Source organism: Lonchura striata, chromosome 14 (assembly GCF_050655825.1).
Source record: "Lonchura striata isolate lonStrDom1 chromosome 14, ASM5065582v1, whole genome shotgun sequence".
Classification (NCBI taxonomy): Eukaryota; Metazoa; Chordata; class Aves; order Passeriformes; family Estrildidae; genus Lonchura; species Lonchura striata.
Genome location: NC_140716.1, coordinates 1,292,035 through 1,306,944, shown reverse-complemented (window position 1 = coordinate 1,306,944; position 14,910 = coordinate 1,292,035). Strand labels below are relative to the sequence as shown.

The window sequence follows — 14,910 nt, the reverse complement described above, 5'->3', positions numbered from 1 at the left end:
AGAGACACTGTCTGTGATCTCTGTCCATGGGTTCCTGACCCCTGCCAGGGAGGGAAGCCCTGGATCCCCACAACCTGGCAGCCCAGGGGGGGCAAAAACCACCATTTCCACGCTGGAAATTGCTCTGGGCAATGCTGGTGCCCTGTCTCACCCTCACTGACCGTGTCACCCTTCCCTCCGTGGCAGAGAAGTGCCCCGTGGACAACGCCAAGCTGACGGTGGTGGTGAACAACATCGCGGTGGCCGAGCAGATCGGGGAGCTGTTCATCCACTGCAAGTACGGCTGCCGGCCCGCCGCCAGCAGCAAGCCCACCGCCTTCGAGGTGGACCCCCGTGGCTGCCCCTTCACCATCAAGCTGAGTGCCAGGAAGTGAGTGCTCCTTCCACTGAGCCTCTGCAGGCTGTGCCAGCCCTGCCCCGGGGCCGTGCAGCTCCTGCTCTGTTTGCCTGTGCCAGGGATGGGCAGGGTGGCTTCGGGGGACAGCTCAGATGGGCTGGTGTCAGGGGGAGGATGCTGTTTTCTGCTCCCTGAGGGCCAACACTGGGACAGGGGGTGCATTCCTCACATCTGGGAGGAAACTCCTTGGCTGAGGTCAGGTAGAGAACTTGGGATTCTTTTTGTAAGAGGAATTCTCTTGGTTATATCCTCTGAATTTGAAATCTACCTCCCTCCCCATCCTAAATGCATTCCCTGTTTGCCCATTGCCTGTTGTTGATGGCTGCCTGAAGGCTCAGCCCATCAGCTGCAGAAGTAGATGTGCCCTGTGAAAATGTGGCCTATTATTACTCTCAATTTTCTGGCCAAATGAGAATTTAAAGCTGGAATTGCAGTCTCAGAGCAGGAGGCTTTGGATCATCTGACAGCCTCACAGGGCTGGTTTGCTCCTCTCCTGACGGTCTGTGTTGTTCCCAATATTTTTTACTCGTTGCTGATTTTTCCTGCCTTTGCTTCTCTCTGTGTCAGGGATCATGAGAGCAGCTGTGATTACAGACCCGTGCGCTGCCCCAACAACCCCAGCTGCCCTCCCCTGCTCAAAATGAACCTGGAGGCTCACCTGAAGGAGTGTGAGCACATCAAGTGTCCCCACTCCAAATACGGGTAAGGAGATGATGTTTTTGGCTGGGGAAGCTGCACTGAGCTCATTACTGATCTGCTTTTTGGCTGCTGCAGCCTTGGGCTGGCACCGAGGCCCCTGAGCAGCTCTCCCCAGGGCTGTGCCTTGGCCTGAGGCTGAGCTGGGGCTTACAGGGATTGCAGGAGCCCTTGAGCCTCTGGGTGGGAGCAGGCAGCAGTGAGGAGGAGGGTGAGAGCACAGGAAGAACAGCTGGAGGAGAGTCAGAGCATGAAGAGAGGAGGATGAGGACAAGAGTAATTTGAGCACCATGGCTGTGTCCAACCAGGCCTTGTCCCAGGCAAGGGAAGTGCTGATCCACCTCAGAGGGTTCCCTGTCACCTGAGCCCCAGGGCAGCCCCTACTTGGGTTTACTTTTGCAAGAAGAGGGTTCACAGAAAGTTCCAGCAGCACTGGCACAGGGCAGTGGTGGAGTCCCCACCCCAAGGAATTTAAATGCCACGTAGATGTGGCACTTGGGGACGTGAGTTAGTGGTGGCCTTGGGGGAACAAGTGGACTCGATGGCCTTAGAGGCCTTTTCCAACCTCAGCAATTCTGTGATTCCATTATCCTAAGCCATGTCTTAGCAGAAGCAGAGCAAGGCAAGTCCTGGCAGAGCAGCCCTGACTCTGTGCCATGCTGCAGGCCCAGGTCAGCATCTGGTGAGGTCACCTGCAGTTTTTTCCACTGGTTTTGTTGGCTTCTGGTGAGCACAACAAACTGATGCCACATTCTGTCTCCTGCTCAAAATCTGCTTTTCCTTGCAGCTTCCCAGACAAACAGTCTAGTTTGGGGCCAGTGCCCTGGCTGAAAAAATGGGAGCTGCTTGGCTTCTCCTGTCTTGCAGTTGCCTCTCCCAGCAGGATCATAAACTCATTAAAATTGGAAAGGACCTCCAAGATGATCAAGCCCACCCTTTGAAGGCTTGTGAACCACATTATCCCTGCTGCTGGCAGGAGGAGCAGGACAGTGGGGACCCACACAGGCCTGGGAGCTCCCTTGAGGAGACAGCTGAGCAAGGAGTCTCCAGGGGAGCCCTGCTCCAGCCAGCATCTGCCTTCCCTTCAGGTGTGCATTCATAGGAAACCAGGACACCTACGAGACCCACCTGGAGAGCTGCAAGTTCGAGGGTCTGAAGGAGTTCCTGCAGCAGACGGATGATCGCTTCCACGAGATGCAGGTGGCAATGGCCCAGAAGGACCAGGAGATCGCCTTCCTGCGCTCCATGCTGGGGAAACTCTCCGAGAAAATCGACCAGCTGGAGAAGAACCTGGAGCTGAAGTTTGGTGAGCGTGCACCACACGGGCTCTGTGGTCAGAGCTGTAGGGACAGGGCAGCTCTCTGGGTTACAGGGTTGCTCTCCCTGCTGATGGCAGCAGCGTGTGGCGGGGCTGGGTGGCAGTGGCTGCCCTCTGCCTGTTCCTGGGGTGCCACCAGTGGCTCTGCAGTGACTGTGGGCCTGTCCCTCTCTTGCAGATGTGCTGGATGAGAACCAGAGCAAGCTGAGCGAGGACCTGATGGAATTCCGCAGGGACGCCTCCATGCTGAACGTGAGGATGGGAGTTACCTGGCTCTGCTCCTAGCTGGGCTTCTTTTGCTCTGGGGAGAGCCTTCTGCTCCAAAGCCTGGGCCTTCTACAGGGGCATTGTCCCCTCCTCCCTGCTTGCAGAAAGCAGGGAGATAAGCAGATCCAAGCAGTCTGGTGAATTGCAGAGTGAGGACAGTATATCCTAAGAGGCATTTCTGGGCCTCTCTGAGCACTGAAGAGTTTAATGCAGGTGTGAGGTGCTGCAGAGCCCGTGGTCTCTGGAGGAGGTGACAGAGGGATGTGGCAATCACAGTAGAGCAGAGACCTCTGGTCAGAGGACGGGCCCTGTGGGAGTCAAGAAGACAAGAGGGGTTGTAGCAGTGGAGGGGACAGTCCTGAAGCCATGTCCAGGGCAGGCTGGCCTGGATGGCTCCACAGCTCACACAGCTTGTTGTGTTTTTCAGGATGAGCTCTCCCACATCAACGCTCGGCTCAACATGGGCATCCTTGGATGTGAGTATGCCCATTGCCTGGGGCTGGGTGTGGGGGATGCCCAGGGAGCCCTCCTGGCTGCTGTCCCAGCTGTGCAGAGCAGCAGCACTGCTCTCCCTGCCTCACCTGCCTCTCCTTTCTGCAGCCTATGATCCTCAGCAGATCTTCAAGTGCAAGGGCACCTTTGTGGGCCACCAGGGCCCCGTGTGGTGTTTGTGTGTGTACTCCATAGGAGACTTGCTCTTCAGTGGCTCCTCAGACAAAACCATTAAGGTAAGAGCTTCCCTATTCCATGGACCTCCTGCATTTGCACGTGGAACAGAAGCCGAGTTCATTTGTGGGGTGGGCAGATGTCACTTCATAAAGTTCTCTCCAAAGAATCAAATTATTCTTTGTGATTATAGTTAGACAAAATTCTCTGCAAGGAAACATTATGTGCTGGCAAAATTGAGAGACAGAGATCTTTGCAAAGCCCTGATTAGGATCTCATTCCTGCAGCTGCTGGTTTTGCTTTATGTGGCATTTAGGGTATTCACGACTATTTCAGCTTCTGATTTTATGTTCCTTTGTTACAAAAAGTCATCCTAGAACAAAACATTTGTCCCTGATCCAATATGTCCTTTCCCTGTTTTATGGCATGTTTGTTTTCCTTTGTCCTGTTTTCAGTAACTCAAACTGACAGCACTGCCCCGGTGCAGCCTCAACAGCCCTTCCCAGTGTCACCAGTGGCTGCTGGTGGCTGCTGGCCAGGCTGGGGACCCCCATGGGCTGCCACAACTAACCCTGCCAGGAGCAGAGCTTTGGTTTAGTTCCCTTGGTTTTAGAGCCACATGGAAGGAAATGGATATTGCTGTACGTTAGGGAAGGAAAGAAGAATTCCTCCCCTGTCCTGGCTGCTCTGGGCACCACACTTGAGAGAGCCCTGTGTGCTCAGGGGAAAAGCCTTTGCAGTGGCAGAGGAAGCTGTGCTGTGCCTCTGGAGCCCTGGGATGGGTGGGAAGTGCTAAAAGGAGCCTGAGAGCTGCCCCTTTGTCTCAGAGTGTTGTGTTGGCCTGGGCTGAGGGAGCAGAGCTGGACCAGCTGCTGTCCTGTGGCTCGTTAGCTTCAGCCTGACCCTCTGCAGTCCATTCCTCTGCTAGCCAAGCCTGCAGGCCTGGGGGCTGGCAGCAGTGCCCAGGTGGCAGTGCCCAGGTGACAGCCAGCCCGTTTCCTCCTCTGGGTGCTGCCATCCTGCCCAGGGTCCAATCTCTGCCTCGTGTTTTCTGTTAGGTGTGGGACACCTGTACCACATACAAGTGCCAAAAGACCCTGGAGGGTCATGATGGAATTGTGCTGGCTCTCTGCATCCAGGGGTGAGTGAGGAGGGGCTCCTGTCTTTGGGGAGAGTGGGGACAGCCCTGGGGCCCCTCACAATTCCCATCCTCTGTCCTGCATGTGCCCGATCAGGCATGAGAGGCGTATCTTGGCCTCTTTGCTCTGGAAAGGTGGACAAAGAGTGTGTCTCTCTGGTCTCGCCTGTGTCCTGGTTTCCTCCCTGCACTGTGGGGGTGCAGCTCCTGTCCTCCCAGTGCCAGGGAGGAGCTGGGTGGGACCTGCCGTGGTGCTGTCCCTCGGTGACCCCCTTTGTGTCCCGGTGTCATTGCAGGAACAAGCTGTACAGTGGCTCTGCTGACTGCACCATCATCGTGAGTACCCGTGGGGGCACCCACAGCAGCAGGGATTGCCCCTCCTGTGCCAGGCTGGGCAGCTGATAACCCTCCTGTGCTGGACCCACTCCTGGGCTGGGCTGGGGGCTTTCCTACAGGCTGCATTTCCTCCTCCCAGCTCCTGCCTGGGAGCAGGGGGCTGGTGCTCTGGGCTGGGGCAGGGTGGCCTGCCCAGCCCCTCCTGGGTGCTCTGCTTTGGTGGGCTTGACAGCGCTGGACTTGATCTTAGAGGGCTTTTGCCACCTAAACCATTCCATGGTTCTTGTTTGCAGGTCTGGGATATTCAAAACCTGCAGAAGGTGAACACGATCCGAGCGCACGACAATCCTGTTTGCACTTTGGTCTCCTCACACAACATGCTCTTCAGTGGCTCCCTCAAAGCCATCAAGGTGCAGCTCCAGGGCTCCTCAGGGGCTGCTTGGGGACCAGGAGTACAAACTCTCAGGCAGAAGTGTCCAAAGAGGAAGGAAGTGGCATTTTGACCTGTAGGTGACCTTGTTGCTAAGGTCTCCTGAGCCACAGAGCAGCCAGCACTGCAGAGGTTTAGCCCATGCTCTGTGCTCAAGGGAAAGCTGTTCTCTGGCTGCAAAAACACTTATTTCTTCCAGCTCTGTAAACCCGAGGCTGCAGCTGGAGTATCCTGGCACTTCCTGAGCAATGTGTGTCCTCAGGCCCCCAACAGACCTGCCCAGACCATTGGGAATTTTGTCTGGGCTCCAGAACTGGCTGGGGATTCAGGCTGTCTGTTTTGAAACCACCTCCAAAGGATCTTGAGTCTGCATTCCCTACCTAAAACATGCAGAAATCAGGAACAGCTTTTCAGGCTGCCCTTTAAAGCCTTGGCTAGATTCCTGTGGTTCTGCTTCCAGCTCCTGGTGAGACAGCTTATGGGCCCGTCCATCTGTAAGAGGACTGTGCTCTTTTCTTTATCTGGGGCCTGGAGTGGTTCAGCTCTGGAGAGAGCTCTAGGCTGGAGCAGCCACACAGCACAAGGAGAATTTGGGGCCTTTTGGGTTTGTCGTCCCTGGCCACTACCTGCCAATGATCCAGACAGGCCCAGAGTGAGTGGGGGGAGTGAGATCTGCCAGTCCCTGTGTGCTGGGGGTGCAAGGGATGGGAGAGGAGCTTTGTGGGAGTGGAAGTGCAGGGCAGCTCCTTGCTGCAGCTGTGGTTTAGATTTTGCAGCCCGTGGCCATGCTAGGGAAGGGTCTCTGCCAGCAGTAATGCAGGCTCCAGGCTGGCTCCCTCAGGGAATGTGCTTCCTCAGCAGTTATTTACTGGGTTTTATCAGCAAGTCAGTGGGATCAGGCAGTTCCCATCAGGCAGGAGAGCTGGCACAAGGATCCCCCAAGAGCTGTGAGGGCCTCAGACAGGGTGGGCAGGCACTGCTGTCCGTGTCCTGCCCAGCCCCACTGAGATTCCTCCCCCTGTGTGTGTCCTTGCTTTCCACAGGTGTGGGATATTGTGGGTACTGAGCTCAAGCTGAAGAAGGAGCTGACAGGTCTCAACCACTGGGTTCGAGCACTGGTGGCTTCCCAGAATTATCTCTACAGTGGATCTTACCAGACCATCAAGGTGGGTCCCTGGCACTGGTGACACCCCAAGCCCCTTCTCCCTGTTCCTCTCTGTGCTCTGCAGCTGGGACGTGAGAGCACTGCTGACACATGAGAGCACTGCTGACACGTGGGGTTTTCCTGTGCTGATTCCATCCCTGCAGGCTGGGCCTCGGGAGCTGCTGGGGAGGCTCCCTGGGACAAACGGGGCCTCAGGCACGGCGCCTTCAGCCTTATCTGCACTGACACTCCTGCTGATAACAGGGGAAGGTCACTGCCTGGCTGCAGAGCTACCATAAATCCCTGTGAGGGTTCCCAGTGCCCTCCCTCCTCTGTGCTGGCTCAGGTTTTGATGAATAGGTCACCTCTCAGGGGTGAACAGTCTGGGGGACACAGGAAAATTGGAAGTTGCCCTTCTCAGTGTTAATGAATCTCTGTTAATTGGTCTGCATTGGTTTTTAGTGCTGTCAGGGACTGGGCTGTGTGTGCGCATGTATGCAGTCACACACAAAGGGTGTGAAGTCTCCACACAACGTTTCCAACCTGGATATTTAAAGTTGGGCAGCTAAATAAGATAACAGGGATTTGTTCTTCATTGCTGAACATTCCCAGCTGGATAGGTTTGTCCCCAAAGGTGTGATGTGGGCACACGGGGAGCCAGGCCGACTCTGTGCGTGGCAGAATGGCTGCAAGGGATCTCCCCTGTGGAGAAGGGTCTCATCCTGCCTCTGCTCGATCTCTCTCAGATCTGGGACATCCGGAACCTGGAGTGTGTGCACGTGCTGCAGACGTCGGGAGGCAGCGTGTACTCCATCGCCGTGACCAACCACCACATCGTGTGCGGCACCTACGAGAACCTCATCCACGTATGGAGCAGCTGGCATGGGCTGCTGGGAGCAGCAGGAATGGGGACGGGGGCGTGGGGGTGGGCACCTGCCTCTGGCTGTGCTCTCGGGCACAGCACCCGGCTCTGGCTGTCCCCTGGGCACAGCACCTGCCTCTGGCTGTCCCCTGGGCACAGCACCTGCATCTGGCTGTCCCTCGGGCACAGCACCCAGATCTGGCCGTCCCCTGGGCACAGCACCTGCCTCTGGTTGTCCCTTGAGTACAGCACCTGCCTCTGGCTGTCCCCTGGGCACAGCACCTGGTTCTGGCTGTCCCCTGGGCACAGCATCTGGCTCTGGCTGTCTCTCGGGCACAGCACCTGCCTCTGGCTGCCCCTTGGCTCTGGCTGCCCCTTGGCTCTGGCTGTCCCTCGGACACAGCACTCACCTGTGCTGGTGTGGAGTCAGGAGCAGCTCCTGGAGGGGATGGGGGTGGCCTCAGCGCAGTGCCCAAGCCCGGCTGTGCCCCACAGGTGTGGGACATCGAGAGCAAGGAGCAGGTCCGCACGCTGACCGGGCACGTGGGGACAGTCTACGCCCTGGCCGTCATCTCCACGCCCGATCAAACCAAAGTCTTCAGCGCCTCCTACGACCGCTCGCTCAGGGTGCGTGTGGGGACCCGGCGCGTGGGACAGCGCGGGGGATCCCCAGCCCTGCGTGTCACCCGTGTCACCCCCGGTGCTCCCCGGGCCGGGCTCACGCTCCCCGTGTCCCCGCAGGTGTGGAGCATGGACAACATGATCTGCACCCAGACCCTGCTGCGCCACCAGGGCAGCGTCACCGCCCTGGCCGTGTCCCGCGGCCGCCTCTTCTCCGGCGCCGTGGACAGCACTGTCAAGGTGGGTTTGCTCAGGCTTCTCCTGCCTGGTTTGGGCTCCTCCAGTGCTGGAATTAGGGCGTTAGATGAGTTAGGAGTCAGAGTGACAGGAGGGTGGAGCCAGGTGAGGGTTGAGCTCTGCTCCCAGGGAACAAGTGGCCAGACAACAGGACACAGCCTCAAACTGGGCCAGGGGAGGTTCAGGTTGGACGTCAGAAAAAATTTCTTCATGGAATGAGTTGCTAAGGAAGGGGCTGTCCAGGGAGGTGTGGTGGACTCCTCATCCCTGGAGGTGTCCAGGAAATGACTGGATGTGGCACTTGGTGATGTGGGCTGGGTGACAAGGTAGGGATCAGTCACAGGTTGGATTAGATCATCTTGGAGGTCTTTTCCAACTTCAATAACTCTGGGATTCTTTGAAACAAGGGGATGGTTCCCCACGGGCAGGAGGTTTCCCTCCTGGCAGTGTTGTGGATGCTGGCAGTGCAGAGGGAAGCTGTGTGGGGGATGAGGAGAAGCCCACGGGGCTGCTCAGGAGTCACTGCCTGCGGTGCCGTTGTCTGTCTGCAGGTCTGGACGTGCTAACGAGAGCGCCACACGAGTCCTGCACACTGAAAGACCAAAAACTCTCCCTTCCATCGGCCTGTGGGTGACCACACCACTGAAACGACTGCTGCAGCTCCTCCTGCACTGACCACTGCCTGCTGCTGCTGCCCCTCGGCCGGCGGCTCTCCGGACGGCTCTGCCCCACGGACGCTCCAGGTGTTCCCTCAGATCTGCCCCATGACTGGAAAAGAGGAAGCAGTGCCAGAGCCCTCCTCTGCCTGTGCCCCCCCAGCTGGGGACACCCCCAGGCTGGGGCTGGGGTGACACTGGGCCTTGGCCAGCACCAGGACTGGACAGATCCGTGTGTCCTGGTGGGGACACGCTGGGCCCTGTCCGTGGCTGGCCCCTGTCCGTGGCAGGACCGAGCTTTAGGCCGTACCCTGGGTGGGCACCCGACCCCTTTCTGTCTCTACTATTTAATTTTACTGCCAAGGCGCCGGGCCGATCCATCTGGGAAGAGATGTTTCCTTGAGTAGCCAGGTACGATTTTTATGCCACAGCTAGTTCTCAAATCAAGTTCCACAAACCCATTGTTCACCACCCTGTAATAATGGTCTCCACATTAAAGACAAGAAGCCTCCGTTGCATTTTTACTCACATTTTCTACTGTTTTTAAGATTGTAATATAGATTTGATGATTTCTTCATTGACAATAAAAGCAGAAAGAGTTGTTCCTGCCCGGTGTGAGTTATTGCAGGGAGCCAGCAGCCAGCACTGGCCCCGTGGGGTGAAAATTGAAGTGCCTGGGCCCTACACGCCACAGGGGACAGGTCCCAGCCAGGCCCCAGCACCCCACAGAAGCACCCAGGGGTGCCCTCAGACGGTGCAGCACAAACACTCGTCACACCACGAGGACTCGGGAGGGCTTGGGGACACAAACAGTGGTGGCAGCCCGGCAAGGGTTTTATTTTTTTTATTTTTGTTTAAATATTTGTTGCCAGACTTGGTATAGGAGCAAACGTCTTCACAGCACCACGAGCCATCTACAATTCAGAATAGGAAGAATAAAGACGAGTAGAGGTGAAATCTAAGCACAGAAGAGCAGGGAGCAGCACCAAGATGCAGAGCTGGACAGATGGGATACGATACAGAGTCCATAACTTAATCATAAAAAATATATATATGTATATATCCATCATGTAGAACTTTATGGATTTTTTTTTTTTAGATACATATTTTTTTTCTTTTCAACAGATATTTTCAGGCGGGTGATTTATTTTTTTAATTATTTTTAAAGTCTTTTTTTTGTGTGTGTTTTGTTTTTTTTTTTTTTTTTTTTTCAAAAGAAATTTCAAAGTTGTGCCAAACACATCTGGATCAGCGACCACAACGGGAGAGACGGGGGAGACAGGGCAGGGAGGGAGAGGGGAAGGAGGCAGAGACCACTCCACGTCTCGAGAGGAAGAAAGGAACAGCAACACTTTTGTTTGGAAACCACAAGCAAAAAATGCATTCATCAGGACTCAAGCGACTGAACCAGACTCCAACTCCAGTTTGTACAGGAATATACAGCGGTGCCTCCCGCGGGACACCGGGCACACGCACCCCGCGTGCACACCCACGCACACCCACGCACACCCAGACACAGACCAACGACAAAAGCAACAAAAAGGAACTAAACCCAACGCTGAAGACACTCCAAAAGAAATGAAACACCTCCAGTGTGAGAATTAACAAAAACCTCCATAAAACAAGGCACATCCTTTGAGTTCATAACGGTGGAAAAAGAAAGACGCGACACTGAATCCCAACGGAAAACCCGACCAGAACCGCTCGCACGTACCTTCCACCCAGAGAAAAGGTAAATATTGTGCTACTCTTAAATGAGTTTGCCACAAGACACACAGCTTAGTATAATCTAATAGTTTTTCTCAAGCTAAAATCCAGTTTTCTCTTGATTTCTTTTAAACTGCTTTATATATAATTGCTAATATTTTTAAATCTTTTAAATATATATTTGTTAAAGTTTATTTCTTTTTTATTATTTTGGGGTTGGGGGAAATCTGCTTTATATCTTTTTTTATTTTTTTTTCCCCCCTCCAATAAATTAATACTTTTTTTTATAGCTTATCACCGTCTTGTCCCCGGGCGGGGAGGGGCTGGGCAGGGGCACGTCCCGCTGCCCCCAGGGCCACCGCCAGCCTTGCCCGCCCCCGCCAACGCCGACCGAGAAAGAAAACAAAGTTTAAAAATCAAAATTAAAAACGGAGCAAAGAAACCCAAGTGCATTTGCCCGCCCGGCCCCGCCACCAGCAAACGGCATCGGTGACACGCGGCTGGCGGAGCCACCGCGCCGGGCAGGGCTTGTGCTACATTCGGGTGGCGGTGACCCGCGGCACCGGGGCTGGCAGGGCACGGGCGGCCACCGGACGGGTCAGTGGGAGCCCCCCGGAGCCCCGCTTCGGTCCGGAGCGTGTTGCTTTGTTTCTTCTGTTGGGTTTTGTTTCTGTGGTTTTTGTTTTTGCTTTTTTTTGTTGTTGTTTTTTGTTGGTTTTTTTTTTTGCTTCTGCAAAAGGGAGTCCTGCCGGAGCCGGCGCCGAGTCCGTGAGCACAATCCTGAGGTATCTTCTTCTTTGTGCAAACCCCGAGGGACGGGATGTCCGGGAGGGGACGGCTGTACAAAGGGGACGGGGGGAGGGCGGCGGGGCCGGGGGGTCGTGGATCGTTGTGCCCTTGTGCCCACGTAAGCCCTGAGGTTCTCGGGGCCCTGGCGCCCCTCACTCCAGCATGGCATCCAGCTGGTCCGCCAGGTCGTCGAACATGCTGCCGATGTCGTCCAGGATGCTCACGGTGCTCTTCGACTCCACGGCCGAGCTGGGGGGTGACAGAGACGGGTGAGGGCAGGCAGGGACAGGGACACTGTCCCATGGCACGGCCCTCCTGCCCTTTTGCCCTGCAGTGCCCAGCACTGTGTCCCCAGTGCCGTGGCAGTGTTCTGGCTCCACGTCCCCAGCGTCCCCTCTCCAAAACAAGCCCCAGGGCACCCACATGCCTAGGTCCCCCTGCCCATGCTGCTCCAGCAAGATGTCCTTCAGTGTCACCTCCCCAGGGCGGCTCCAACCAGGGTCCCCCAGCACCATCCCACTCCCACCGTGGTGTCACAGCCCGACCCCTGCACGGTCCTTACGGCCTCCTGTGCTCGGTGGCACCCCACACCGTCCCCGTGGCCCACCACCCACCCCTGCGCCCCCTTACTCTGCCTGACTGTCCTCCTGCTTGATCTTCTCCTCCACCGCCTGCAGCGCGGCGGCCAGGGACGCGCTCGTCTCCTCCAGCTTCTGCTGCGCCAGCTCGGGGCCGCCGCTGTCGACGGACGGGCTGGCGATGGTGGAGCGCGGCGGCTTCACCGGCACCTGCTGGGGCTGAGCACCGGGCGACAGGGGCTTGGCGGGGCTGGAGCAGAGCGAGGGCGGCGTGCTGGAGGGCTTGGCCGCGGGGCTCAGCTGCCGGGCTGGCGACGGGGCCGGCGTGGAGCTGGCGCTCACCGACTGGATGGCGGCGTGGGGCTTGGGGGGCTTGGGCGCCGTGGGGGGCGGCGTGGGCTTGGGGGACACCGGGGGCGGCGTGCCATGGACCCGCTTCACCTCTGCGGAGAGAAGGGAGAGGGGCAGGAGGGCGGCGGGGCCGGCTGGGACCCCCGGCGTCCGCCCCGCGGAGCGCCCGTCGCGGGGGGCTGGCGGGCACCTACCTGGGCTGCCGGGGCTTGGGATGGGCACCTTTTTGGGGACGGGCACCGGCGGCCCAGGCATCTTCTGAGGCGGCTGCGTCAGCACAGGCTTGGGGGACACCGGCGGCTTGAAGGGTTTCTTGGGCTCGGCGGGCGGCGGGACGAACTCGGGGCCGTCGGGGCGGGCAGCGGGCGGCGGCGTGGGCGGCGGCTCGGCCCCGCTCAGCTCCGAGGCCGGCCGCCGCTTCACGGTGCCGGTGCCGTTCTGGTACACGGCCAGCGTGGGCGGCTCCAGCGCCGGCTCCTTGTCCTTGGCTTTGGGCCGGCGCTTGACGGTGTCGGACTCGGTGAGGACGAAGCGGACGCCGTCCTGCTGGCTCTGCCTGGCCCGGATCCGCCGCTTGAGCGTGGCGCTGGCCTCCACCTTGGCCAGGTCCCCGTGACGGTGGGCCGGGGACAGCCCCTCGCCCGTCTCCCCGCGGGCCGGCCCCAGGGGCCGCGGCCGCTGCTTGATGGTGAGGGTGCCGTCCTCGGCGAAGGGGATGCCGTCGGGGGAGCCGCCGCGTTCCACCCGCAGCCGCTCGCCGGGGCCGTCGGCGGCCGCCTCCGAGCGCACGCTGTCGGCGCGCTCGCGGCGGGCGGCCGCCACCAGCCCGGTGACGGGGCCGCTGATGGTCCGCCGCCGGTTCACCACCTCCCCGTCCAGCCCGATGGCCTCCTTGTGCTTGACGGTGGCCAGGACGGTGGCCACGCGGGCGCGGTCGGGGCTGCCCGGGGGCGGGCCGGGCTGCAGGTAGTAGCCCTCGGGCGCCTTGGCCGGCGCCGGCCCGGCTGCCACGTGCGGCTTCTGCAGCGCCAGCGCCCGGGCGCCGCCGCCGATGGAGGACATCTCCAGCATGGCCGCGATGCTGCGCACGCTGCCGGCGCTGCCCGTGTCCACGCTGCCGCCCAGGTCGCTCGCCCGCCGCTGCTCCCGGCGGCCCTCGCCCTCGGCGCTCGGGGCTCCGACGGCCGCCTCGCCCTCACCCTCCTTGGGGAAGTCCTCGGCCATGCCGGCGCTGGAGATGGCGGAGCTGGAGCGCTTGGGAGGGGGCGGCGGCGGTCCCTTCTTCTTGGGGCGGACGGCGAAGGACTGGCTGCGGTTGACGTTCTTGTCGCCGCCGGCGGGTGCCCGCACCGAGTGGCTGCGGCCCACGCGGCGCTGGACGGTGGCGTAGGGCCCCGCGTCCGGCACCAGCAGCTCGTCCCGCTCCTGCTCGCTGTCCGAGGCGGCGTAGCGGTTCAGGCTGTGCGCCCGCTTCTTCGGCCTGCCCGGCTCCTCCTCGCCCTCGCCCGCCGGCGGCAGGCACAGCACGGGCACCGAGACGGGCAGGACGGGCACCCCCGGCGGCGCCGCCTCGCCCTCGGCGGGCTGCGGCAGGACGTAGGCGAAGCCGCGGTGCGTGGGCGACTGGGGCAGGGAGCGCGGCGATGCCGGGCGCTCGCCGGGCGGCAGCAGCTGCGGGGTGGGCTTCACCTTGGCGGTGGCGTGAGGGGCCGCCGGGCCTTGTGGGGACGAGGGTCGTGCCTTGCCGGGGGTCTGCGGCGGCGTCAGCTGCCCGGCGGAGGCCGCGAAGGGCTGCCGGGGCTTGCCGGGCACCGGCGGCACGCTGGCGCGCTTCACGGGGTGGCCGTGCCGGGGCGGGCGGCTCTCCTTGGGCGGCGCCGGGGGGCTCTCCCCGGCCCCCTCGGCCAGGTACTCCTGGCTCTTGGAGATGGCGGCGGCGGGGGCGCCCCGCGGGCCGTCCCCCAGCAGCTCCTGCGAGCTGCTCATCAGCCGGGCGCGGCCGCCCAGCCCCGGCGGCGAGCGGTAACCGGGGGCCGCGGGGTTCGTCGCCTTCTCGGGGGGCTCCTCGGGGCCTTCCCCCGTCATGGCCACCTGCAGCTCGCTGCTGAGCTCGCTGTCCTGGAAGGTGGTCATCTTGGGCGACTGGCACTCGGGCGGCTCTGGCGGGGGGGACTCGATGGCCAGCACCTCTGGGCTCGGCCCCGACGCCTTCCTCTTCAGCGTGCCCGGCTCGTACTTGCCCAGCTCGGCGCGCTGCAGCTCCGCCAGCTTCTTCACCGCCAGCATCAGCTTCTTCTGGTGGCCTGTGGGCGGCACATGCCGTCAGTGGCACCGCCGAGGCCACCGCCGGCAGCGCCGCGCGCGGGGCCTTACCCAGCTTGGTGATGCCGATCTCCTGCAGGTCCTCCCAGGTGATGTCGGTGATGAAGTCGATGTTCTCGTAGCCGTTCTCCACCAGCACCTTGTAGTACTGGGACAGGCCGATCATGGACAGCCACAGTGCCAGGTTGGCCTGGGTGGGGGTGCGGGGCACGGCTCAGCACCAGCTGGCAGCAGGGTCTGGCCCCGCCACCCCAGGCACCCCGGCAGCCACGGAGATCCCATCTTGCTGGGGGATCGCAGCCCCAGGGGACTCTCCTTGTCCCTGTGCTGTCCCTGTGCCCCACAAGCATCCTGGGCTACTGCCAGCCCTATTCCCGTGGGAAGCTCTCGCTGTG

The 14,910-nt window shown here is 60.0% G+C and overlaps 2 protein-coding genes across 7 annotated transcripts in view; one reads left to right on the top strand and one right to left on the bottom strand.

Moving 5' to 3' along the window:
- The window catches only part of TRAF7 (TNF receptor associated factor 7), a 29,370-nt gene extending 19,996 nt beyond the window's left edge, over positions 1-9,374 (top strand). For all 5 annotated transcript variants that reach the window (XM_021551074.3, XM_021551076.4, XM_085592032.1 and 2 more), the window contains 14 exons: positions 187-370; positions 965-1,099; positions 2,182-2,399; positions 2,590-2,663; positions 3,106-3,154; positions 3,279-3,406; positions 4,403-4,485; positions 4,779-4,818; positions 5,112-5,228; positions 6,292-6,414; positions 7,139-7,258; positions 7,750-7,881; positions 7,996-8,115; positions 8,664-9,374. In XM_021551074.3, the coding sequence (XP_021406749.1) occupies positions 187-370; positions 965-1,099; positions 2,182-2,399; positions 2,590-2,663; positions 3,106-3,154; positions 3,279-3,406; positions 4,403-4,485; positions 4,779-4,818; positions 5,112-5,228; positions 6,292-6,414; positions 7,139-7,258; positions 7,750-7,881; positions 7,996-8,115; positions 8,664-8,678 (1,538 nt within the window). In that variant the 3' untranslated portion in view covers positions 8,679-9,374. The remainder of the gene's footprint in view (positions 1-186; positions 371-964; positions 1,100-2,181; positions 2,400-2,589; positions 2,664-3,105; positions 3,155-3,278; positions 3,407-4,402; positions 4,486-4,778; positions 4,819-5,111; positions 5,229-6,291; positions 6,415-7,138; positions 7,259-7,749; positions 7,882-7,995; positions 8,116-8,663) is intronic.
- Positions 9,375-11,201: 1,827 nt separating this feature from the next.
- The window catches only part of CASKIN1 (CASK interacting protein 1), a 28,569-nt gene continuing 24,860 nt past the window's right edge, over positions 11,202-14,910 (bottom strand). For both annotated transcript variants that reach the window (XM_031506099.3, XM_077786920.2), the window contains 4 exons: positions 14,567-14,705; positions 12,388-14,496; positions 11,895-12,285; positions 11,202-11,513 (listed from right to left, as the gene is read on the bottom strand). In XM_031506099.3, coding sequence (XP_031361959.3) covers positions 11,417-11,513; positions 11,895-12,285; positions 12,388-14,496; positions 14,567-14,705 — 2,736 coding nt within the window. In that variant the 3' untranslated portion in view covers positions 11,202-11,416. The remainder of the gene's footprint in view (positions 11,514-11,894; positions 12,286-12,387; positions 14,497-14,566; positions 14,706-14,910) is intronic.